At 42.9% G+C, this 26257-nt stretch overlaps 1 protein-coding gene across 3 annotated transcripts; it reads left to right on the forward strand.

Moving 5' to 3' along the window:
• Nucleotides 1-123: 123 nt before the first annotated feature.
• On the forward strand, nt 124-24905 carry SLA2 (Src like adaptor 2). 3 transcript variants are annotated; one of them, XM_044447644.1, is made up of 8 exons: nt 124-3276; nt 13907-13995; nt 15640-15736; nt 16394-16480; nt 16697-16800; nt 18030-18179; nt 21202-21331; nt 24456-24905. In XM_044447644.1, the coding sequence occupies exons 1-8, from the start codon at nt 3260-3262 to the stop codon at nt 24604-24606; spliced, it is 825 nt and encodes a 274-aa protein (XP_044303579.1). In that variant the 5' UTR covers nt 124-3259; the 3' UTR covers nt 24607-24905. The 3 variants fall into 3 exon arrangements, with proteins under 3 accessions (XP_044303579.1, XP_044303578.1, XP_044303580.1); XM_044447643.1 differs by lacking the exon at nt 124-3276 and adding an exon at nt 11689-12162 and having other exon boundaries at nt 13818-13995; XM_044447645.1 differs by lacking the exons at nt 124-3276; nt 16394-16480 and having other exon boundaries at nt 12887-13995.
• Nucleotides 24906-26257: the final 1352 nt, after the last annotated feature.

Below are 26257 nucleotides of genomic sequence, written 5' to 3' on the forward strand. Positions count from 1 at the left end.
TAAGAGTTTTCCAAGTGTGCATCCATTTTTAGAGTACAGGACCATGCTTTATGATCAAAGAGTTCCCAAATAAGTTTGATTCTCCAATCATAGGACATTGTAAGGATAGACAGCACAGCACTGGCTTCAACTGGCAACCAGTGTATATATAAAATAGGTGTTACATGAGTTCATGAGCTGCTATTTGTCACCAGACAACATCCTTTTTATTTTGGACCAGGTGAATTCTCTGAACTGCCTTCAAAGGGAGCCCTACATAAAGTGCATTACATCCAGTTGGAATGTTATCAAAGCATAAGCAGCTGTGGTCAGGCTCTGTCTATCCAGATATGGCTGTAGTTGTATTTGCCACAGCTGAAAAAAGGCACTCCTATTTACTGAGGCCACCTGGGAGTCCAATGATAGTTTGGGTCCAGAAGCACCCCCAAGCTGCAGACCCTCTCCTTTAGGGGAAGTGTGGCCCATGCAAGACAGAGCAATATCTACCCAACCTGTCAGACAGATGGTCAAGCCACAGCATTTCTGCCCTGTCTGGGCTGAGTTTCAGTTTATCGGACCTTGTCCAGCCCATTATCAAACTCAGACACCAGTTCCACATAGAGACCACCTTGCCTGGATTAGATGTAAGAAAGAGATGTAAGAGGCATATTGCTGACACCTCAGCCCAAACCTCTGGATGACCTCTTCCAGCCATTTCATGTACATGAAATGGTGTAATTGCTATGAGGCAAAGTAACTATCTCCAGCAGCACCTTTTGGACACTGTCAGCCAGTGAGAAGCAGAACTAGTGCAAGGCTGTGCCTGCACCCCCTAACCCAGCCAACCTCTCCAGAAGGATGCAATGGTCAATGGTGCTGAAAGCCACTGAGAGGTCTAGAAGAATCAACAGGGTCACACACCATCTGTCTTTCTCCCAGCAAAGGTCATTGTACAGATTAACCAAGGCAGTCTCCATCCCAAACCCCAACTTGACACCCAATTGAAATGGGTCCAGATAATCTGTCTCCTGCAAGAGTGCTTGGAGCCACCCAGCCATCACCCACTCTAACACCTGGCTCAAAAAGGGAATGTTCACTATTGTTCAGTAGTTGGCAACTATCCCTGGATCCAGGTTTGGCTTTTTGTCATTTCAGTAGGTTTGCTACAATTCCCCAGTGTTCTTTCCCTTACTGGGTCCAACAGGGTCCTCTCTGTTAGGGACTCTGTGCACTGTGTTCATCAAAGTGGCAATGTTGAGTTGAGAAGGAACTGAAGCAAGATAGAGGAGGAGTAGAAGCAATGGGTAGGTTGGAGAGTGGGTATTGGCTGAAAAGTAGGAGGAAAATTTTGATGACAGTTCAACCAATTATCTGGAATCTTGTTGGGCTTTCTGTTTCAAGAGCTATCCAAACAGAGGCTGGACAGCATCTGTTAAGGGTACTGCAGCTCTGAATTTCCTTCTTCAAGAAGGTGATTAGATTAAAAGCCTATAATCCCACTCTGTGGAATGTAACATAACAAGCAGCCTTACCCAGCCTTATCCATCTAGCCCAATATCATTTAACATGACTAGCAACATTTCTCCATCAAATCAGGCGTGAGTTTTTCTAACACTATCAAGGATTACTACTAAGGATTAAACTTGGTACCTTGTAAAGTATGTGCTCTGAAGTATGGAGAGAGCTACAACCTCTATGGAGTCATGTGTAAATGAAGAACTGGAGTGTTCTTCCCAACGCCCATGATGATTCACACTTTCAACATGGAATCATTCCCCCTATTGGTAGTTTGGGCATCCTGTTTGTGTATACACCCTACATGGCAAAGTGCAGAGGGGGATAGAACCAAAGTAGATTTCTACAGATGGGAAAAGTCCTGCTTTAAAAATATTTCCCTCACTCAAAAACTGCCAAGGTCAAAGACTGCACAATACCTTCATATATCAAACAGCAGCAACATATAGGTGTGAGCCTTTGCCTACCTGAACTGGCATTTAGCCTCGGACGTGTTGTGAGACATGCAGCTACCACAGACCTTTACTTTGTTGAACTGAAATACATCTCATGGGAGTGTGTGGCGTCAGAGGTTTGGAGTTTCTTTGTCATGCATTTACCAATTCATCAGAATTATTCCTTCAGTTCTAGGATCACTGTTTCATCTGTCAACACAGTGGTAGACAAATATGCCAACACATTTTTAGTGTAGGAAGGGGGACATTCTTATACCATTTTTCTTTGAACTCCCACATAATCTTTGAGTGCTGCCTATAGACTCTAATGTTGCTTAGATCCTATAAGTTCTCCTTTGTATAGATTATGCATATGATTACACTGTTGAAAAATGCCACTTGGTCCTAGTGATTTTTAAAGTTAGACCTCTCGACTCTTGGTGTAGCAATATGATCATTTGTTACTGGTTGGTCCCTGGTCTAGTGCTAATCTGAAGTGCTTTATGAGGAACTCCAAATACAGTGAAAAACAAGTGCCTATGGAAAATGTTCATAACCTATACCAGTCATGCTGTTGTTTTCTATGGGACAAATGAAACTGCACAGACTACATAACTACATTTTCTGGTAAAAGAATTATTTGAAAATAACAGAATAAAACATTATTGCACTGGCAAGTCTAGTGGGATTCAGATGTCAAAGAAATCTGCATTTCTAGGATTTACAAGGAGATGAGGCATGACCTGCAAAAGCAGGAAATGGGTTAATGCCACTGAGCTCTGGCTCCACCTTGTTTCCATCCACTGCTGCTGGCTGTCTGCCTTTGAGATGGTGTTTATGCACACCCAGACATACAGTGCCACACAGCATGAGATGATGGTAGTGAGATGGATCTGTAGTACGTGTTACTGAATGGGGCACATGAAGCACGCAAAGCCCACTTTCTGAATTATTGGTGTCTGTGTATACTATAAGTCTTGGTCTCCTGGAAGTTTGAAGCCTCCTGCACAACCTGGTCTGCTTTACAGGAGCATATTTAGGATAGACTATGACAGCCATCTGTTTTTCTGTGAAGAAGAAACTTGTCACACTAACCACTTTTCCATTTACGTCAGAGGAAACTTTGCAGTTTGTGGCTTCTCAAGTTTTAGCCCTTCATAAGAACATACATTCTAGCCATAACAGCTGCATAAACAGGGTACTGGATAGTGTGATACTTCCGGAGAGCAAGGCCAAGATAATTCTCCCACTTGGTTGTTTGCTGCACCAAAGCACTGTTGCCTGGAAGACCCTGCTGCAAGAAATCCAAGCCACTAAAGAGCAGTGAATGAATGCAGAGTTTACTCAGGTGCGTCTACATCCTTGGACACTCCTTTATAGTTTGGTGTAGTGTTTAAGAGAATGGGTCTGGGTCAGGCAATCTGGGTTCTAGTCCCCACTCGGCCATGGAGCCAACTGGATGACTTTGGGTGAGGCACAGATTCAGCCTAACCTACTTCACAGGATGGTTGTTTTGGGGAGAAGATTGAGAGCAGGAGGAGGAGGATGGCGTAAGTTGTTTTGAGTCCTTTTAAAAAGAAAAAGGTGGGATATAATCTAATAAATGAATAAAATATTGAAAGCATAGTCCCAGATTTCTGTTGGCACATACCTACATGTCGAGATGCAATCTAGCATCCTATCTAGAATATAATAGACTATATAAATAATAGACTGGGCAGTTAGGATTGGAATCTTTCCTGCCAACCATTCTCAGGGCTCTTGTTTTATAGAAGATTTTCTTTACTGTCAGCTCCAGCAACATCTCATTTTCATTTCTGAAGACCCTATTTAGCTGTCAACTTCGCTGCCGGGTGAGTGATGCCCACTATAATTCTGAAAGTAGGATGAATGGTACTTCAGCTAGAGACCCATCATGATGATTTTTATATGTGGCAGGCAAAAGAGCTACACAATAGCATGAAAGTGCATGAACTGTAGCCACTGTCACTACATTTCCAAGAGGAAGCTTAAAGTGCAATTGGGGAAGGACAAGAGGAATTGGCAAATTCGCTAGTGGCAGAAGTTAGACAGCAACGAGGCGAAATTAGATCATGAAACATTTGTTGAAGTAGATCTCAAAGTGGGGTGTAGGTGAGCAGGCACATGGTTGATGAGGGTTGAACTTTTCCAGCATGAAGACTGCATCGTGAAAGCACAGAGGTGCGGTTAATAGAGAAAAGCCACCACAAGGCTTTGGTCTGTTTACAGGAAACCAACACTGAGCTTTATTTCAGTTATTTTTTCCAGTCATAGGAGTGAATAGAAACATTCTCAGTCAGCAGAGCTCATTCCCAGAACTTAGGTTTCTTGTTCATTTTTATAATCCATGTATTATTTAATTCACTTCCTAACCCTTTTCTTCTTGCAAGAAGCCCAAAGCAATCTATGCAGTCTTTATGTTCATTTTATCATCACAAAAAACCTGTAGGTAGGTCCAAAATCAGAGAATGACCTAAAGCCACTCAGCTTCATGGCCAGCTTAGAACTAGAACCTGGATCTCCTCATATCCAGTTGTATACTCTGACCATAGTGCCATAGCATCTTTCATTGAACTGTATAAACATATTAATCACGGAGAAAACATTTATGAGCAGAACTTTTTACCCAAAGTGAACACCCAAATGGTGTTAGTCTCATGTCTTTCAGGTTGAACCATGAATTTCAAAAACTTCAGTTGCCTCTTTAGAAAGAGGATATATTAGTGCATTCTTTGGTGGCCTAGCATATAAAATATATACACAAAGACTTATATACATATTTTACAGTTCACACCTCTCACAATTTGCTACACAAAACAGTGGTATCCCCACCTACAATTAACATATTTTAACACATTTAGTGAGATGTACAGTGAAGCACACAAACTTGCAAAAGTCAAGACTCAGCTGTATAACTTGTGCAGATTTGATTATTCATGAGTTCGATTATTCAATAATTCAATGGGGAATTCTTTTGGAGTTTTGCAGCCTACTGTGGAAAACTGTCATCACCATAGAAAGAGAGGAAGTGAAAGGAGAGAGAGGGAGGGTCTCTAAGCATGCCTACTTGCTCCCCCATTCAGTGAAAGGGGAGGTGGGAAATAAGAACATAAGAATGTAATAAATGAAGAAGAGGAACACTGCTTGTCTAAGCAAGGTCTAAGAGAGCGAGAGAAGCAATGCAGTACACATACAGTCAACAGTAGTAAGAGTTAAGGTTGGGGAGCAGGCTAGAGATTTTTCTAGCTTTTCCACTTTCATGGCAGTTCTGTGCCTTTAACACACACAAATGTGGAGGACCAATTGGACACATAAAAACTCTGGCATCAATCTATGGACCTTGCCAGGCCCAAACTACAAATAAGTGCACGCCAAAGGGTGAATATATTGCAATAGCATGAAACTGAAAGGGGGCCTGACGTAGCACCACTAGGAGCATGTGTCTGCAGCAGGGGCAAGTAACCACTCTGATCCCGACAGCTCACTTGCAAAAATAGAACCAACACTTCCACCCAGATTAAAGAATACAGTATACAAGGTGAAAGCCCACCACTCTGACATACACCAAGGTGGACCAGAAGTCCGTGAGAAACAGAAGCTCTTCCTACAAGAATCCACAAACTGCCTGTAAGGGCTGAAAGGCTTGGATCCTTCTTTGAATATTTCCCTGCACTCACTGTAGCATTGCAGTTCTTCGTCATGGCCTCTGTGCATCACACACACGGGTGCTGTGCCAGCGCAGTGCCTAAGGCCGGAAACATTAGAAAGCTAATGGTTTTTGATGGGAAAATTCTGCTCCCCTCCTCCTCAATACTATATATAGAGTGGAGTGTCCGGCATTTTCCCAGTCTTTTGCAACCACCGTTCGCTGTGCCTCGTACCTGTTTGCTCTTGCAGTATTGCTCTCTTTGTTCCCTGTTCTTGCTAGTTGTTCTTGTTAATTGTTAATCGTTCTCCTATAGTTCCAAGTTTTCCTTCCTTGTTCAATTATCTCTCTTGTTCCTCGTTCGCTAAAAAAAATAATAATAATCTTTCCCTCTTTGCTATCTTCTCCCTTTCTAGTTTCCTTTCCGATGGTGCAGCGAGCGGCGTTTCGTAAATGTGCTGAGTGTGGGTCTAAAATATCCCCTGTGGACCCACACGATCTGTGTCTCCTTTGCCTAGGCGAGGGGCACAGAATGGATAAATGTGGCCAGTGCCAGGCCTTTACTAAGGCCCATAAGAACTGGGAAAACCACCTGCAAAAGTTACTTTGGGACCAGGCCCTTATGCAGTCTGACCAGCTAGCTGCAAAACCTGGCTCTGCCTTGGCCGCGCCCTTACAGCGCCCTGCCTCTGCCTCGGCTGCGCCCCCACCGCGCCCCTTGGACGATGGTGCTTCAGCAACAGGGGCTCAACAACTTCCTTCTCCTCCTCGTAAACAAAGGGAGAAGTGAAAACATGGCAGCTCAGATAAGTCCTCCAGCCACAAAAAGGCTAAAAAGGACGAGGCAGAAAAGACGGCCCACAAGGCGAAAAAACCTGATCACACTAAACATTGCAACATGAGTTTGTCAGTGCCCTTGGTCCTGGTGGCTGTAACGGTACTGACCCCATCGGGACCGACCCTGCAATCTGCCATGCAGGTTACTCCGCCTGGGTCTCCTAGATGGGTCTTGTGTTTGGAAAGTGCATCCCCCGAATGACCTGAGGCACTATTGTGCAAGTCGATTTCAGACGGAGAAATCCATGATTCTCCACTGAGAGTTTGCTCGCCCACGCCAATGCCGCTGTCTAGACCAACTGCCGAATCTCTTGCCTCTCCACCACGGTTGATCAACACATGGAGGAATGGGACCAACCCTATTATGGCAGCTACCACACGGGTTGGGAGGATTACCATTCCTTTGGATTCTACCCGTCGGCACCGGGCCATACATCACCTCTGGTCCCGAGAGAGGTCCCGTCTACATCTAGACGTGTGGAGAGGGGACACGCCACATCGCCGGGGAATTCTTCATCTAGCTACGAGACCCGACTCGACGAGTCAGAGGCAGATTCCACTTCTCCAGATGTAGCAATCACTTCACAAGGTCCAGCTTCCCCAGAGGAGCCCCACATCACCTTTGGGGAATCAATGTCGAGACTTGTTCGGTCACTAGAGATCAAAGCGCAACATCGGGTCGATCCTAGCACCAACAAGTTTTATGCTATCGTAAGGGGCGAACAGTCAGCTGCCTTTGTTCTGCCTCTAATAACCCTCTGACAGGTGATGATTCAACCCTGGGACCTGCCGGCCCAGCCACAGCCCATGTCATGACACAATGAGGCGATGTACCAAGTTTGGGAGCAGGATATACCATTCCTCCTGCACCATCCAAAACTGAACTTGGTAGTAGTTGCGTCGTCCCAGGGCAGAGAATCAAGGGGTCACACAGCTTCTCGAGATAAGGAAGGCATAAAAATTGATATGCTGGCATGCCGAGTCTATGTGGCCTCTGGACTCGGCCTCTGTATCTCCAACTATGAGGCTACGCTTGCCAGATATCAGTATTTTATTATGCAAAAGCTGGACAACATCGCCACTTCCCGGTCAGATCAACAAAAAGACTTGGCTAAAGTCCTCGTCAAAGAAGCCATGCAGGTCGCCATCCAGCAGCTATCGACGTCCACCAGCTATCAGGCTCTGGTCGGTCCCATCTCTCTCCACCGGCATGCATGGCTCCGGAGTTGTAATTTCCCAGAGGAGATGAAGTGGCACATTGAAGAGATGCCATTTGATGGCTCTGGACTATTCCACGCCAGGACCGACCATAAATAATAATAATAATAATTATTATTATTATTATTAGAACATTTCTATGTTGCCCCTTGCCGAAGCCTCGGGGCAGCTTACAACACAATACAATACAATACAATACAAAAATGACAATATAAAATTAAAATTAATAATATAAAATAAATAAAAAATATAAACGATATAAAAGGAGTTAGAAAAGTTAGAAAAGAAAAGAAGCCGCCCTGGCCAGATAAATAAGTAAATATTGTTAACAATTAAAATGACGTTTAAATAAAAAGGTCTTCACCTGGCGCCGAAAAACAAATAACGATGGCTCCAGGCGGACCTCTCTGGGGAGCACATTCCATAGATTGGGCGCCACCACAGAGAAAGCCTTCCTCCAAGTACCTATCCTCCTAATTTCTTTCATGGAGGGTTCCCGGAGAAGGGCCTCTCCCGCAGATCTCAAGGGACGGTCGGGCATATATGGATGTAAGCGCTCCTTGAAGTCTATCCATGAGTCCTGGATGCCAGCTTGGAGAATGGAACTTCCGACCCAGCCGAGACGTAAGTAGTCCTGGTCTCGCCCGTCTTACCGCCAGCAGTTCCCAGCTAGGCAGCAATATCAACAGCGCCAGCAGCGTTGGAAACAACAGCCGCAGCAGCAATTCCAGCAGAGCCGTCGCCGCTTTGATTCCGACAAGCGTCAGTGCTGACGGGCCGGGCAAACCTCTCCTCTACTCCAATACCCACCCTTCCCTCTCCCGTTTGGGGATCGGCTGCAGAGCCGACTCCCCATTTGGGAGTCCACCACATCTGATCGGTGGGTTTTATCCATCATCCAGCTTGGATACAGAATAGAATTTGACATCGTTCCTCTGTCTAGCCCGATTCGATTTACACCACGCTTGCCGGTGTGTCATGCATGAAGCCCCGACTGAAACAGTATGAATGAGGAGACCTTGCACTTGACACCCAGTGCCCAAGAGTTGACCCCACAACCCAACGCAGGGACAGCTGAGCCAGCTGCTGCGTCTTCCTCTGACTCCCAGCACGTTGAGCAAACGCCTGGACCCTTATCAGAGACAGAGAGTCATGAGAAAAAGGAAGCTGCAAGTTCTACTCAGAAGGAAGCAGAGCAAACTGCCTCTTCCCCCTCGGATGCTGATCTTCCTGAGCTGGAAACAGAAGACACAATAGGTGTCGTGGATTTCTCAAAAGCCAAAAACAGATGTATTTTACGCAGATATAAACAGTGGCAAAGTTTATTACGTAAGAGGGAGGAAAGGCGTGACTTGGGAGAATGATCCCACATGGGCTTAGGAAGAGAAGCCATTAGAGAGTAACATCTGCTTAGCTAGGACTGCTATTAGGGAACTTATCTATAGAGTTGTAAATCTTGTAGACAATTAGCATTAAAGGACTTTAGTTTTATTGCTCTGGAATGTGTGGATTGTTTACATACCGGGCTGCACTCCACGACAGGTGTTAGTAGACAAAATTTGCCAACTACTTCGTAAAGGAGCGATTCGACAGCTCTCTTGTTCTGAGGGACTTCATGGATTCTATTCAAGATATTTTGCAGTCCCTAAACAGGATGGTGGTCTCCGTTCAATCCTGGACTTACAAGATATTAACAGGTTTATGAAACCTAAAAAATTTTGGATGACTACCTTTCAAAATATCCTTCCGTTGCTGAGGAGAGAGGATTGGTTTGCCTCCCTGGACTTGAGAGATGCCTACTTTCACATCTCTATTCATCCCTGTCATAGGCGTCTCTTACACTTCCCTGTTGGGTTTGACATATTTGAATTCAATGTCCTTCCATTTGGATTAGCCACTGCTCCAAGAGTCTTCACTAAATGCATGGCTCCAGTGTGTGCACACCTTCAGCTTCAGGGTATCCAAGTATATCCTTACCTAGACGACTGGTTGATAGTCTCCCAGACCCGAGAAGGTCTTCTCTCAGCCGTTGACATAACTTGTACTTTGCTGGACGATTTAGGACTGTGTATTAATTGTAAAAAATCATCCCTTGCTCCCGCGCAGGTGATCAACTTCATTGGAACTTGTCTCAATTCCCCTTCGGTGGCCATTGTTCCTCATGCAAGACTCTGACTACGTCCTCTTCAACTATTCTTCAACAGAATGTTTCATCCACAGTGGGATTCACCCAGCAAACCAATTCGGCTCCCACTATCCATTCTACGCACATTGGCATGGTGGACAGTATCAAACAACCTGAATATGGGTGTTCCGTTCCAACCGTCTCACCCAACCCTGACTCTTTATACTGATGTTTCATTGCTCGGGTGGGGTGCCGTATGTGCAGGACATTGAACTTAGGGCACTTGGGACCAACAGGAATTGGCCAGACATATCAACTACCTTGAACTTCTGGCGATCTTCAAAGCTCTTCGATCCTTCGAGGATACTGTTCGGCAACAAGTGGTTCAGATTACATCCGACAGCATAGTCGCTGTGTTCTATGTCAACAAGCAGGGCAGGATGAAATTTGCCATCCTAGTTCAGCTGTCGATGAAGATTTGGGAATAGTGCATCCCAAGGGACATAAGCCTTCTGGCGGTTCATCTAGTTGGTACCAACAACGAGGAAGCAGACATGTTGAGCAGGCAAATGTTGATGACTCATGAGTGGGAGTTAGATTGACAGGTTTGCAATCAACTTTTCCGACTTTGGGGACATCCAGACATGGACTTGTTCGCTACCCACGAGAACAGGGTATGCGAAATGTTCTGCTCCAGAGCAGGCATGGGACCAGGGTCAGCAGGAGACGCCCTCATGATCCCTTGGTCCAACATCAAATTTTATGCTTTTCCTCCGATTCCTCTCTTAACGAAAGTCGTATCGAAGATTATCCACGACGACGCCACGGGAATCTTGATCACACCCTGGTGGCCCCGTCAGACGTGGTTTTCCGCCCTCCTCCGGCTGTCAGACAACACCTTTCTCTGCCTACCATCCATACCTCATGTAATAACACAGCAGGACGGAGCTGTCCGTCACCCGGACTTGACTTCTTTGAGCCTCATGGCTTAGTGAATTTGATGACTGTCACTACCGACTCGGTGCCAACGATGACTCAGACGCTCGGTACTTCCCACTTACAGAACCGATACGTTGCTTCCTTCCTCGGATCCGAGAGACTTAGCCTTGGGATTGAGGATTCTTGATCTGGATATTCAGAGAATTCTCAAATCTGCTCTACGACCATCAACGTTGAGATCTTATGCAGCAAAGTGGCACTGATTTTCATCTTTCACTGAATTCCATCTGTTTGCTCCTGAATCGGCTTCGATCGAGAATATACTACAGTTTCTTCTAGAGCGTCATCATTCGAGACTTAAGCCATCATCCATAAAACTACACAGCGGCAATTTCTTACTACTGTGGTGTGGTGCAAGGTTCATTGGTCTTTTCACAACCACTTACTAGAAGATTCATCAAAGGACTACAGAATCTTCATCCTTCAATTCGCCCTGTCATGCCTACTTGGAGTATCTCAGTGGTACTTCAAGCACTTACCAGAGCTCCATTTGAACCTCTGGCAACTATTGACCTATGTCTCGTATCATGGAAGACGGCCTTTCTCGTAGCCGTTATGTCGGCTCGGAGAGCTAGTGAACTTCGTGCTCTTCAAGTAGATCCACCTTATTTGAATTTCCACAAAGAGAAGGTGGTTCTTCAAATGGATTCAACGTTTCTACCTAAAGTAGTCACTCCGTTCCTGGCGCTGTTGTTATTTGTTTTTCGGCCCTAAGACCTTTTTATTTAAAACTTATTTTAATTGTTAATTTATTGGTCTTTATAGGATTTTAAATCTTTTAAGTCGAGATGCACCGGGTTTTAATATTTTTGTTGTATAATTGTTATATTTGTATATTTTGTTTTTGTTGTGAGCCGCCCCGAGGCTTTGTTGAGACGGGAATGGCATAAAAATGTTTTAAATAAATAAATAAATCCATATGAATCAGGAAATCGTCTTACCTGCTTTCTTTCCATCACCATTGAACCCGATTGAAAGATCTCTGCATACCCTCTATGTGCGGCGTTGCTTAGCATTCTACAGATTGCGTACAGAGTCCTTTCGGCATTCTAACTGACTCTTCATGAAATATTTTGAACAAGGGCTCTCCTGTCACATTGCAAAGACTTTCAAAAAGGATTGTTCAAACTATTGTACTGGCTTATCAACTTGCCAGGATGGACTTACCTGTCATTCCGAGGGGTCACTCCACGAGAGCAGTAGCAGCTTCCTCTGCCTTTGCCACGGGAATCCCGATTCAAGACATCTGTAAAGCTGCAACTTGGGCTGTTCCATGCACTTTCGCCAGGCATTATCGCCGTGATGTGCATGCCAGACAGGATTGCTTCTTCGGTAGGGCAGTCCTCTCCGCCATCCTTCAATGACGACACTGCCCTCCTCCGAGTCTGGTAAGCTTGCTAGTCACCCATATGTGTGATGCACAGAGGCCACGATGAAGAAAAGCAGGTTGCTTACCTGTAACTGATGTTCTTCGAGTGGCCATCTGTGTATTCACACAACCCACCCGCCAGCTCCACTGGGTGTCGGTGAGTGGATTCTTTCTGTCGGTACCATGTCTGAATAGTTATGGTCTCTAATGGACTTATTGTAATATGTCTCTCTCCCGAGAGAGGGCGAACAATCGGTCTTATAAAGGCTGGGAAAATGGCGGACACTCCGCTCTATATATAGTATTGAGGGGGAGGGGAGCGGAGTTTTTCCTGCCAAAAACCATTAGCTTTCTAATCTTTCCGGCCTTAGGCACTGTGCAGGTGCAGCACCCATATGTGTGAATGCACAGATGGCCACTCGAAGAACATCAGTTACAGGTAAGCAACCTGCTTTTATTGCACAACTTCTCTGTGCTCTTTTTTGTTGCTTGCAATTGAATCCTAGAAAGCTTTATAGATGAAATCACTTTATCAGACCTTTAAAATTTATTTTGCCAGTTTGTAACCCTAATTCCTTCACTACTCTTGGTTGCTCTGTTTGGATATGGATGGATATGGATATATTTGTTTGCACATTTTCCTATTTAGCTCAGGCTTTGAGATAAAAGCCACTTTAACTGCCTTGGCCTCCTCTCCTCCTCAGCTGTATAGCTCAAAGTCACTTTAAAAAGAGAAAGAGTGCAATGGAATAAATCAAGCATTTGGCTAAAGCAGGGCTAGGAAACCTGTATCCACTATTCCGATCCTTGGAGAGAGGAAGGATACAGGGCAAGAAATCAATCACTTTGGAGTACAACTTAATTCTAAGGAAAGAACTGGGATCAAGGAATATGTAGGTGCTTTGTTAATTACACTGGTGGCTTTACAAGATATTAGAATGCAATTCCCACTAAGCCCAGTCAGCAAGGCCAATTATCAGGGATGATGAGCATTGTAGTCCAGCAGCATCTGGAAGTGTATAGGTTCTCCAGCTCTAGGCTAAAAGTTATGCCCATCTCAAGTGAGGGTGAGGTATCAGACCTACTAGACCCCAATATTTGCAGTATTTCAAACATGAGCCATGTTTTGTTCTCGTACCCTGCAGAGCTGCCATACTTCTTCAGTTCTCCAGTAACATAGATACTCCTGAGAAGTGTTCATTGCCTCCAGCAGGAAAAACTGGCCATGATTCCTTTCTGATTTTGTGTGTCATTCCCAGGGTTTTCTGGTGCAGCCACTGAATCAAGTTAACTTCCCTGAAGGCGTCTAGCAAGTGAATAAGCTTCTAATAGTTTAAGGTCTAGCATATGGTGGTTTGGCTCAATTTATGGGGACTTCATGTTTCTAGCACACTGCAAAAGCAGGAACAGCCAGAATCTTGGCAGATACTTCCTCATGACCAACAGTGAGGAATCGCTGATAAAAGTTCCATGTCCAGGATCCTCTGGGGGCACATTGTCTAAATGGAACGAAGCATTAGAAAGAGCAGCTTCCAGGCCCGCAATCTAGAGTGGTACTTAGTTTGAAAATACAGAAGCATTTCTATCTTGAAGGGAAATGTAATACAGGTGTATGTGTGAGAAGTTCAGAAAGATGGTTGATAGCACAACACTTTTTGTTCTGTGTTTTGTTAGAAGGTCTCTGTGCTGTCTCAGAAGACTACTGTTGCCTAAAGTTAGCCCCACCAGTTAGCAGTGATTGTAATGGGAAGTTTGTCCAGCAGGAGGAAGCCGATTGCTACTCCAGCAGCAGGAAGCCCACAGCCAGACACACAGAGCAGCCAAGCCCCAGGCCTTGGTGTCAGGCCTCCAGGTTGGTATTATCCAATGTTAAGCTTGGGAACTGAGTGAGTTGGCATCTTGGGTTAGTTCTGGCAAACAGCAAAATAACTGGCAAGCCTAGAACTTAATTTCAGGTTGCAGATATAATGCTGAATGCTATATGCCTCTGCAAAAAGAACTAGATGTCAAAACATAGGATTTTTTTGGCACCTTATTTTTGGTGGGCTGGGATTTTTTTTTTTTTTTTACTCTGCTTTACAGAGTAAAGCAGTCAAGCGAGCTCCCACTTCTGAAGTGACACAGGCAAGGTACTGGTTTACCACCTCATCGTTTGTGAAAATTGGGTCATGCAGAGTCATCCCTGTCTGTCTGCCACTAAGAATGGAAGATTCTGCTTACTGTTCTACATCACCTTTTGTCAGAATAAGAAATTAATGAACACAATAATCCTCTGCGCCATGTGTGCAAAAAGCGAGGGATCATCTATTTCTGCGAGCAAGTGTCCTAGAATCTTAGTGTCAGTTAAAGCAAACTGAACACCTGACTTCTACGGGCAAAACCAGATCCAAACACCCACAGAGAATGGATCTTTTGGCTTAATCTGCTTCTCAAAATGGCAGTGAAACTCAATCACTTCTTGTAGCCTTCCTTTCTCCAAGGAGATCAAAACAAATAAATAACCTTGGAGGATTTTACAACTGAAATCTAAGGAAAGAACTGGGATCTAGGAGTATGCAGATCTTTGTGAACTTATTGTATCTGTAATAGATTTCATAGTTACAAAACTTCATGTAAGGATTATCCAGATGATGTGTGTGAGGTATGCAAAACTGCTTATATATGTTAGGTCAGTATTAAGACAAACAATGCTCCAAGACCATGCTTCAGTCCATTTCCTTAGCTTGTGGCTGAGGTGAGACTTTAAACAGGCAATATTCTCCCTTTTCCCCATAGATTTGATATTAAAGAGTACGACAATCTGCCAACATGCATCCATTGCTCACACATGGCAGCCTAGTTGAATCTGGGAATATGGGGCAGAACAGAACTTCTCTTGACCCAACTCCTCCCTTCATCTCCTCTCCTTTTTCTGTATTTATATACTATAAAAGTATATTTATATACTTTTTCTATTTATATACTAGTTAGTATATAATGTACACCTTCCTTGTGTACATAAATGATACACAAGTATTTTTTAATTTCCCATTTTCATTTTAGGACAAGCAGCCAGGCCACTAAAACCCAAAATGTTGTCAAATCTGATAAACTTAATTAGTACAACATAAGGTTGCAAAATAAGAAACAGGCCAGCAATAGACAAAAATGACCACAACAAACAAGTGATGCATTAAGACCACTCTTGACTATAGTGCTATGAAGGTCATAAACAGAGCCTCCTACTTTGTATGGAAAGAACTGTAATCAAGTGCATGCCACACTTTTAGGGACTAGCTCCCATCAGTACCCTAACAACATGCTTGTCTGTTGTGACTAGTCACACCTTTCATGACAGCCATTTTAGTCTAGTTTCTCAAATTGCCAATTGCTCCAAAAGGTAGCCTATTTCTGCCAAACCTCCTGTGTTCATGACCAACTTCAAGGAAAACCCCATGTAGAATGTTTTGTAGCCATACTCCAAAGTCACACACATACCTTTTCCCACAACTTGCAGATGCAGACACCCCTATAGCTGTCATGGTGTGTGATTTCCCTTCTGGGCATGCTGAGCCGATACTCAGGATGGGCGAGCAGTTGACCTTGCTGTCTGAGTGAGTACTTGTGTCAACAGGGAAGCTGAAGGATGGGACTCTTGTGGCTCCTCTTCCACAACTGCCTTGAGGCACGCACCAAGTCAGGGAACTACACTGAAGCCTTCAACATCTGCCCCAGGGGGTGGGAACATTTGAATTGTCAAAAGGAGGAGCTGTGTCGCTTCAAGGAGAATATTGTTTTTTATAACATTTGCATACGTTAGTATACCAGCAAATGCATATTGCAGTGATTCATTTTCTCCTTTTTGATATCTATTTATATGCGAGATTATCATTATCGCGGAGCTATAGTACATCTCACCATTATGTGCAAGCTGTGGCCAGATGACCAGGCCTGGCTCTGTCTGCTGCTCTGGTGCCAGCTGTGGATGAGCAAGTTTTGTGGTTCTCGGTCATTAAACTAGGACAGGGCAGGGCAGTCCTTGAACAGGCTGCAAAAGAGGGCATCTCATCCCCAAAAGGAAGGCTGGTCTCACCATCATTTGTGCTTAAGTTCCTTTGGACGTTAGCTGAAGCCCCACAGAGAGAATATTGTAATTTTTCATGGCAAAGTCCTATTGATCTATATACCAAAGGAAGATCTCCAAGAAAGTTTATATGGAAAAGGTTTTATGCTCAATTTCCTGGCTTTAAAGTTATGGTATGTTTTTGTAGAGATGGTGAATTGCGGAAAGTGGAGTCAGTCACAACTGGCAAACAGTGCTACATTCCCAGCAACCACATAGCTGAAATCTCTCACAGGTAGGAACTGTGGGGGTTTTGTTGATGGAAGAACAGCATAGATTTGGGAGGGTGCTGGATAGCAGCACAGCAGCTTTGAGAGCACATGCAAAGAGCCACCTAAGCCCATAAAGAGGACCATGACCCCCTGGAGGAACCAACCCAACTTCCTTTCCCGCTTAAGGGCACCTTCCATGAGGTGAGGAGCACTAACTGTGGAGTACTGTTGCATTTCAGGTGGCTCTACAAGGGCATTGACAGAGCAAAAGCAGAGGAGCTGCTGCTGCTGCCTTCCAACTGTGAAGGCTCTTTCTTGATAAGGGAGAGTCAAACCAGGAAAGGTACCAAACACCTCTGCCTTAATAGATAAGTGGGGGAACTCTAGAAATACGAGAGGATAGTTTGTGTTTTCATTTAGCACATTTTAACTGCCTGGAGTTCTGGCTATATCATCTTGCTACCCTGACAACTGCCCTGTAAAATACACAAGAATGTTCTCTGATATAAAGGATCTTGCCAAAGGCCACCCAGTACATTTCTAGCTTTGGTGAGATAACTGGGAATCTGATGGTGTCACAAAGCACACAGTGACAGATCATCACACTTGACTGTTGGACATTTTAGAGTATCAAGTATGAGCATCACAGGAAGTTGATGATGCTGGGTCAAATCAACACCCCAGAGCTGTTAAACTGGTCTTTTATAGCATGAACAAGCAGAAAGTAGCAGAATTGACTAGTATATCATTGGCTTATTTTCAGTAGATCAACAAGGATGCCTAGTTCCCACTTATTCAACAATAGCAGTGGTGGTCTCATGGAGAACAACCAGCACTTTGGCCTGTGACCTTTAGCAAACCAGCAGCCACTGCAATTGGTGATATAGTAGTGTGATGGATTCCTGTAGGTGGTTCCAGTTAGCAACTGAGCAAGCATATTGTATTCTCTACTAACGGAACTTGTAGGAAGTCTTGAAAGGCCAGGGTTGAAGCATTGAAGCAGTCCAGCAAAGGATGTTACTACCTCAAGTGTAGCTAGGTTGTCTCACCCCAGAAGAGGTTGCAGCTGGTAAACCAGCCTTAGCTGGAGAAAGACGTTGATCATTGCAGCCCACTGTTGCTTATTCAAGCTATGACATTTTGTGGTTTATGCCAGGTAGCTTTTGAATATTCACGCTATGATTACAGCTTGCCATGTCATGCAAATCCTGTGAGGGTGGGTTGTTGTTTGTTGTGGTTAACGAACTGCTCACAACCCTAAATCAGCCCATGGATTCTGGCTGGTTAACCACACCAACAACCCACCCTTGCAAAATGTGAATGACCCAACAAGCTGCAGTTGTGGCTTGAATTGTTCAAATGACCATCCGCTGGTGCTATGATTTTAATAATCAATGGTGGGCTCCTTAATTATGCAAAAGGACCATTGTGTGCTATTAGAAGTCCCCTTTCTTATGCTGAGAACTCCAGTGCCTGTGAGTAACTGCATGCCATGGCAAAGAGTGATTTGGGCTTGGCTTGTTTCCTAGCTGCTGGCTGTGCTGCTCAGTTTTGTTTTCTTGTCACAACCAGGTGGTTACTCCTTATCTGTCAGGCACACAAATTTTGCATCTCCAGATTCTGTGAAACACTATCGCATTAACTGCCTGGATAATAGCTGGCTTTATATCTCTCCACGCCTCACCTTCTCAAGTATGCAGGAGCTTGTGGATTTCTATTCTGGTAACTTTTTACTTTTTTTCAATTTTGGTTTTATAAAAGAAAAAGCCTCTTTTGTTCCTGCTTGTGGCTGCCTCCAGTAGTCACAAATAGGGGGAAAAAGTCTCATCTTTAATGGCTGAGTCAGTAGCAGAATCTTGGTTTTCTTTTTTAAAAGGTGGGGCAGAGAAAATATATATATTGCAAATACTTCATTTTGGAGGCTTTCAGTGAAAAGAGCTACTGCAGAAATTAATGACTGGTATCTACTCTTAAGAAAAAAATGTGCACTTAAAATGCATCATTTGGCTTCATAAATATACATCAGTTGAAACAATCATTTGATTCTGGTGGCCAGCAGGAAAAACTTCTAGGGCTGGAGCAACTCCTGTATCAGGAAAGGTTACAGCATCTGGGATTGTTTGGTTTAAAGAAAAGACAAGTAACCAGGGGCATGACAGAGGTGGGTAAAATCATGCATGGTGTAGAGAAAATGGAACCCATGAGGCTAATTGGTAGGTGATCCAGGACAGGTAAAAGGATGTAGTACTACGTACAGTGCATAGTTGAACAATGGTATTCACGACCACAAGATGAAGCAGTGGCCAACAGCCTGGATGACTGTAAAAGGGGTTTGGACAAATTTATGGAGAAGGTTACTGATAGCTACTTAGTTGATATTGCTGCTCCAGCTCTGGAGTCTGTATCCTTATTTACATACTGAAGTTCCATGGCAACATGGCTGGGAAAGTGCTGCTAGACTCATGGCCTACTTATTTTATTTTTATACTGCTCAATAGCCAAGGCTCTCTGGACAGTTAACAAAAGTTTAAAAAATTAAAACACACAAATACTGTATATGAGATAAATTTAGCATAAAGCAACAAAACACAATAGGAACTGAATCAGCATAGAAACACTGAAGATGTACAGAATAAAATGCAATAGTAAAATGATTATTGCAATAGAACAAAATGCAATATCAAATGAATATTTTAAAATTATACTGTTAAAATGCTGGGAGAATAAAAAGGTCTTCACCAGGGGCTTTAAATAATACCAAGTGCTAGGAACACCTCTTTGGGGAGCTCAGTCCACAACCAGTGTGCCACAACTGAAAAGGCCTTGCGTCTGGTGGCCACCTGCCTCACTTCCTTTGGAAGGAGCTCCTGGAGAAGGAATTCCAAGGATGACCGAGGGTCCAGATTGGTACACATGGGATGAGGCGATGTGCCCCAAGCCAATTAGGAATTTGAACGTTAGTACTAGCATTTTGAATTGGACCTGGACTTCAACTGGCAGCCAGTGTATCTGGAAAAGGGCTAGCATAATACGTTCCTGTGAGCAAGTCCCCGTTAACAGTCTTACTGCCCTGTTCTGGATCAGTTGACATTTCCAGACCATTTAGAAAGGTAGTCTCATGTACAGCACATTGTAGTAATCCACTCTGTGATGCTGAGCTATAGAAGTTTCTCTCTGATCTAGGCCTTGTACTGAGCGACAGAGTCCACATGTGTGATGCGCAGTGATCACAACCAAGAGCAAGAGGTTACCAGAGCATGGATAATTGTAGCTAGGCTCTCTCTGTGCAGGTAGGGTGGTAGTCAGTCTATCAGCTTAAACTGTTGCAAGGTGCTCCATTCCACTGAGTTTCCTTGTGCCCCAAGTGACAACTCTGGGCCCAGGAGCATCCCTAAACGTCAAACCTTGTCCTTTGTGGGGAGTGCAACCCCATCCAGAAGAAGCTGAAAATCACTCAACTGGACAAATGAACCACCCACTAATAGCACCTTGGACTTGTCTGTTTGTGAGAACTCATCCAATCTATTCCCAAGTTCAGACACAAATTCAGAACAGCCACTGCCTTACCTAGGTTTGATGAAAAACAGAAGTAGGACCAAGCATCATCTTCATATTGGGGGTACCTTAATATCTCCACATAACTTCCCCCACCAGTTTCATGTCAACGTTAAATAGCATAGGGGATAAAATAGAACCCTGTGCTGCCCCATGACATAACTGCCAAGGCACAGAAAAATCCCCCAGCACCACCTTCAGCAATCAGTTGGTCAAATAGGAGTGGAATCACTGCAATGCCTCCTATTCCTAGTCCAGCCAGTCTATCTAGGATACCATGGCTGATTTCAAATTAAATTGCTGATAGGTCCAGAAGCATCAACAGGGGCACACCCTCCCTGTCTTTCTCCCTGCAAAGGTCATCTCACAGGGCAGCCAAGGAAGAATTTGTACCAAAACCAGACCTGAAGCCTGCTTCAAATGTATCTAGATGGTCAGTTTCATCTAAGAGTGTCTGGAACTGTTCAGACGTTACCTGTTCAAGCAACTTGCCCAGGAAGAGAATGTTGACCACTGGCCTATAGTTATTAACGTCCTCTGCTTGTTGGCTTCCAATGGGCAGCCGTTTGTTCGTTCACTATGTTGTGAACAAATGGTGGTCTAGAGGGCTCTTTCATCTGATCCAACATGACTGTTCTTATGTACCCTACTATAAATTTGAATGTTCAAAAAGCCCCCATTGAACAGTGTTTCAGTGCTAGGACTAAAATTAATGAGCTGAAAGGGAGGGCTGCTTCTAATACATATGGCTACATCCACCGCCTCCCATTTACTGCAAAACCTTGTTGGACAACAAAGCAGATTCTTCTTGGCCTCTAGAACTGATGGTTGGCTAACCAGTCTGTCAAAAAAATCTATGGCTTACTGGTTTTCATTCAGTAGCTGGGCCTGAAGCTACACTTAGTGAAAGCAGTTTTGGGATGTATCTACTGCTATTCCTGCCAAATTGTCCCTGGAACTGTGACAAAAGTCCCTGAGTAGGTTTAGCCTGCATTCTGTTTCTTGATCATGCTACTGGGGGTGGGGGGGATATTGGGAGCTGGCATCTTTGTAAGGAGATGCTTCCACCAATATATTTAAGTAGCATTCATGTCACAGAAAAACTGGCCCAATTGTGTGACTGTCAGTGCAGCTTTTCTCTCTTTCAGTGGATACTGAAAGCCCACTTTATTCTCATCCTGCTTCATAGAAACTGGAGAAGGCTTGTGTTGCTGCTTAAGAGAGTCATGTTTGATTCAAGGATCTACTTCAGGCTTCCTCCACAACGTTTCAAAACCAGTGGAAATAAAGCCAGTTCTAAACTGGCAGGAAATTAACAGGTATTTATTATAACAATATCCAACTTTTATTAATAATGGAACTCATATAGTGCAGTCACTTAGCTGAATATTGCACAATCATGCACTTCAGAAAACTGCCAAATGTATGCTATTTGTAGATTAATATAAAGTGATCCTGTTCATATCTTGGGCATACAATATTGCCATGCACAGCTGACTGGAAGTATGTTTGAGCAGGATTTAACATGCAGTGATCTATATATCAAACAAGACAACACAACTCATTTCATTAAAAGGCTAAGATAGTCTTTCATTATATCAAACATCTAAAATTAAGATTGTTCATTTGTGTGTCCACCACTATCTGAAAGAATGCGGTCTACGTAAGATTGCATAGGTTCAGAGAAATCAAATAGAAATGTGGACAAATGTTGCTAAGAATGATCTTTTTAATTTAAATAAGTTAGCTTCAGGTGATCAAATCTAATTGCTGGTACATTCTCTCTTGTAAAAGACCACAAGGACTAGAACTGTTTATCCATGAACATGCCTACATCAAATTCTTAACCTTGTTTCATTGTTCTAACTTATCTTGGTGTATTTTATGGACTCTGCTCTTATCTTGCACAAGTTACTGTGTGTCATTCATTGCCATTGAGGTTTACTTTCGTAAATAATGTGCAATACCACAAGCCCCCAAGAAAATGAGAACAATGTATCAGTTCACAAATGTGTTCAGTGGGATGTTTTTTATGAAAAGGGATTAAGTTTGTTCTACTAGACTCATGAACTATGTATGCACTGTTCCAATATCTCAAAGTGATCATATGTGTTCATCTACAAAAAAAATTTAATTTGGTGTTAGGAAAATTTGGCGTTTGATGTTAGGAAATGCACAACTAGGCAGATATGCCACTATATGCTAAAAGCAGCATACTAAGGATTCCCAGCCTGTCTCCCATCTAGACCGAACATGCTTCAGCTCAGCAAGACCAGTATATTATAAACCTTTAAGACGATGCTGTGGAAGAAGTTCCTTGCAGCTGTAGAGGTCAATGCTATGTATGCCACGTTATTCAGTTGTGGTCTCTAAGCCATTAATGATGGCAGGAATAGGCACACTTAATCCTAGTTTTATGGAAGTACTTCTACTGCAAGAGAACTGCCATTTCTCACTTGCTAACAGGGACTGGGAAATGTGATCATTTTAATTAAATGCATTGTAAGATAAAGTTTATTTCCCCTGCTGCTCTTTTTATTTTTATAGAATATTTATAGAATAACTATAATAAAGTTGCAATCAGCCCCCAAAATCTATCCATCAACGCACCATTAAATGTAACACAAAAGAAATCCTTAATCTATACAACAAATCCTCCAATCCCTTCAGAACCTCTGCAGCTTTATTTTTTCTTAACACCTCATATCCAGTTATCATGCTGCACATTCCTCTAACCACTTTCTAAACAGCATATTCCACCAGTCCATTTCTCCATTCTTCAGTTGTTGGGGGCTCCGGTGATCTCCGTCTAGAATCAGCTACAATTTTAACTCTGACATATTCCCTAAAAGGCTTTCTGACAGTACTCATGAAAAACTGCTGTAATTCTCTTAAAAGAAAAAATTAATGGATTAATATTGAGAATATCTTCATTTTGTCTCTAAAACTCAGTCTGAGCAGCTCAGACAAGTATTTCTTTTCAAATCTGTCATCAACTTTCCGGCATCCAATTCAGATTCCATCTCACTTTAATTTTTCTCTTTTGTTCTCTGCTCCTCTTCACTTCCACCTTTCACATTTCTTCATACCTATAAGTAAACTACAATTTGACAGTACAGCTTAAAGCAGAAGTTAGGGGAGGAGAGTCAAGAAAGAAGGAAAGAAAAAAAAAGATGGGGATGGGGGAAGAGAAAGAAAAAAAAGGACAAAATACGAAAGTGGATGAAGCTAGTCAGTGAGCCTTCTATCAATATTAGAATTCTAGCTCTATTAAAATATTAGCTTGAATTAGTTTAAGAGGCATTGTTCCAACTTTCATAACAAGGGGCCTTGACTTCCAATCTTCTCCAGATCCAATAGTTGGAGCTAATAGCCTTCTTCTCAAAGTACATCATGTTTGTTCGTTGGGATTATTTTTTATTCTTAAGGGGGGCCAGGACCAGCAAAAACCCCCCAAGCCCCATCAGGGAGATTTAACTGTATAATTTAGATCAATAACAACAACTAAAAATCACCCGGCTCAACCAACCAGCAACGTCCTTAAAAATGGCAACAAATGGGGAGAGAACCAACCATCTCTTCCACTGCAGTGAGCTTCAGCCAAGGTCAATTTATAATGTCCAGGATTGCTGAATGATAATAGCAGATAATTTACAGCTGCAAAATTAAGGAGAAGAGTACCCCTTTCAAAGTCCTTTCCAAGAAACAGAAATGCTTTAAAATCTGGATCACAACCAAAATCACAGCCTGAAGTTTCAGCTGTCTGAAAAGCGCCATTGTCTTCCTCCTCAATTCACAAGGCACAATTAAGCACGAAAATTCCCCCAGGTAGTATTTTCATACCAAGGTCAGTTTACACTATTCGTGATTCTTAGTGGAAGAGCAGAGACATTAAACAGCTTTGCAAACGAGATGCCATCTATCAACAAAAGGTTATCCGTTTCAGAGTCCCTTCAAAACATGCAAACAAAAATGCCTTAAGAGTTCAAGCTGCATCAAACTGGTGTGTTATTCCCTTGGCAATGAAAATGACATAATATAAAAATAAATAAAAACTAAAAGAAAGATTAAAAAGAAAAGCGAGGAGGCGTAACTATGGGGGGGTTAAGTTTGTCAACTGTTTCCAGTTTTATGTTCTATACAGGCCATCTCAATGTAATCAGAGCTGAAAGTGTAGAGGCTCACCTGTCATTTAGAGAGGTAAACGCCCGTAAAGGCAATTTATAATCACCCAAACGTGATAAAGCAGAAAGCAGCAACATTCACTGCTGCTTCATCAAGTTGCCATTCCCCTGAAGTCCTCCCCTCCCAAATCTGATTTGTAACCTTGGAGGGTCAGCCTGCGGAGGTCTTTGCATGCCAGCCACTGTGAAGAAGGCACAGTGGTGGAAGTCCTTTTCTGGTGTGCAGCATTTTAAATCAGAAATGCTTTCTCTTGTCTAGGTCTGACTTAGTAGTAGAAGGTTCTCTACCAGAAGATCATCCCATTAGCCTAGGTCTACGGGAAGCTGTCACTTCTTACCTGTTCATCACTGAAGATCTTCTTTCAGAGAGTACACTCAATGCAATGCAGAAGAGATCCAAAACTACTTGAAGCCAGTATTGAGAAATATTTCTTCATCATGAAGCTTGAACAATGAGACTTTTTACAGTGATGACTTTGGAATGAAATACACAATTTTTATAATCTCATACGGAGGAGCAGCCAGCACACTGATCACTAAACATTGATTTTTTTAAAAGTTACTTTGGGCTTATTTGAGGTCAACTGAATACTTTTGTGTTTATGTGAATGTATTAATGTTGCTCTTTTGGAGTTTTCCTGCCAATATTCTGTAGCTGTTATGCCAGTACACAAAAACTGATGTTCACAATAAAGTTATTTTCAGTTTCTTCAGAGGAGTATTTGTTGTCTTGGTAGCTGAAGTCAGTTTCCAAGAGCAAGAATGGTGTAGTAATCAAGCTTAAAGCTGTTCTGTTCTAAATTAAAGCTACTACTACAGCTGTGCACTACTGAATCTCCCTGTTATTTGTCCCTCTTCCAAAAGGTTTAGGATGGCATTCCTATTAACCCAGCTTATTCTTGCAACCACTATTTAATAGGATAGGCCAACTTTCTCCAAGCTGCTGCCTTCCAGGGTGACAGGTACTATCACAGCCAGTAGCCGTGCTTACTAGGGTATGATGGGAGTTGAGAGTCAGAAGACTCCTTGGGCACTAGCAAAGAGAAGAATGACTTGGAAACTTAAATAAGACAGTTTAATTTTAATTCAAGGACTGCAACCTAATGGACTGGCCGCTTCATCACAGTACTACCAAATGACAACTTTTGCATTTAAAAAGTTTGTTTGCGCCTATTACATACTGATGTGTCAATATGGCCTGAAGAGGGGAAAAAGACAGGGCAGAGAGCAGCACTAAGTCATCAAATGTACCCACAGCTCGTTTTCGTGTCTTGAGGAGAGTTTTTTTAAAATTGCCAAAGTCCTAGCAGTTGTGTTCATGGTCTTCAGAACACAAAAAAGTAGAATTTCAAGAAAATCTGAGACTGTAAAAGTACAAACCCTTGTTTACCATAGGCTTAAATTATGTTCCAGAAGTATACATCAGAAGACTCAATGCCTCAGCACTCACTATACAACATGCAACTGGAGCAACCATGATGTCTTGATCAAACAATTATCAGCAACTTGGACAGGGGAAAAATGTTGTCATGTAAATGGCTTTGGAATTAAGAAAGGAACATTTCTTTAGATGGCAGACTTACTAAATTTCCACCTTTACTTCTTAAGCAGCCATGTTAAAAAAAGTAATCCTAGGTTACCAGCTCACTAATAGAGAAAGGGAGGCATTGTTAAGGATAATTACACAATGCATCATGAGGTGACTTTAGTACCCTAGCCACATATTTCATACTGTTAACTTATAGATGATTGTTACTGACTCATTCTTTTGACACTGTCACAAATGTCCCCAAAATACAGCTTCCTACCTTCTATATATTTTAAATAAAATACCTCATAATGAAAAATCCACCCTGAAGAAGTTTTACAGGAGTTGTTTGGCTGAGGTGACATTGTCACCCAAACAAAGGCCCTGGAAAAAAAAAAGGCAAAAAGCACTGTGTGTGTCAATTCAGATCATCTTGGTATCTTTAAAGCTAAGGTTCTACTCTAAAACAAAATGAATGGCCATTGAGGGAAGTAGGGCAAGACCACTGTTATATAGAAATGAGTCAATAGGCT

Source organism: Varanus komodoensis, unplaced genomic scaffold (assembly GCF_004798865.1).
Source record: "Varanus komodoensis strain SLA01 unplaced genomic scaffold, ASM479886v1 scaffold52, whole genome shotgun sequence".
NCBI classification, from domain to species: Eukaryota; Metazoa; Chordata; class Lepidosauria; order Squamata; family Varanidae; genus Varanus; species Varanus komodoensis.

Bases quoted from the DNA above. Each gene is read 5' to 3' on its own strand.
- SLA2 (XM_044447643.1), top strand. From the start codon at position 13,887: ATGGGAAGTTTGTCCAGCAGGAGGAAGCCGATTGCTACTCCAGCAGCA. The intron at 16,481-16,696 runs GTAGGAACTGTG...GTTGCATTTCAG, and splicing joins ATAGCTGAAATCTCTCACAG to GTGGCTCTACAAGGGCATTG. The intron at 18,180-21,201 runs GTAACTTTTTAC...CCTGCTTCATAG, and splicing joins GCTTGTGGATTTCTATTCTG to AAACTGGAGAAGGCTTGTGT.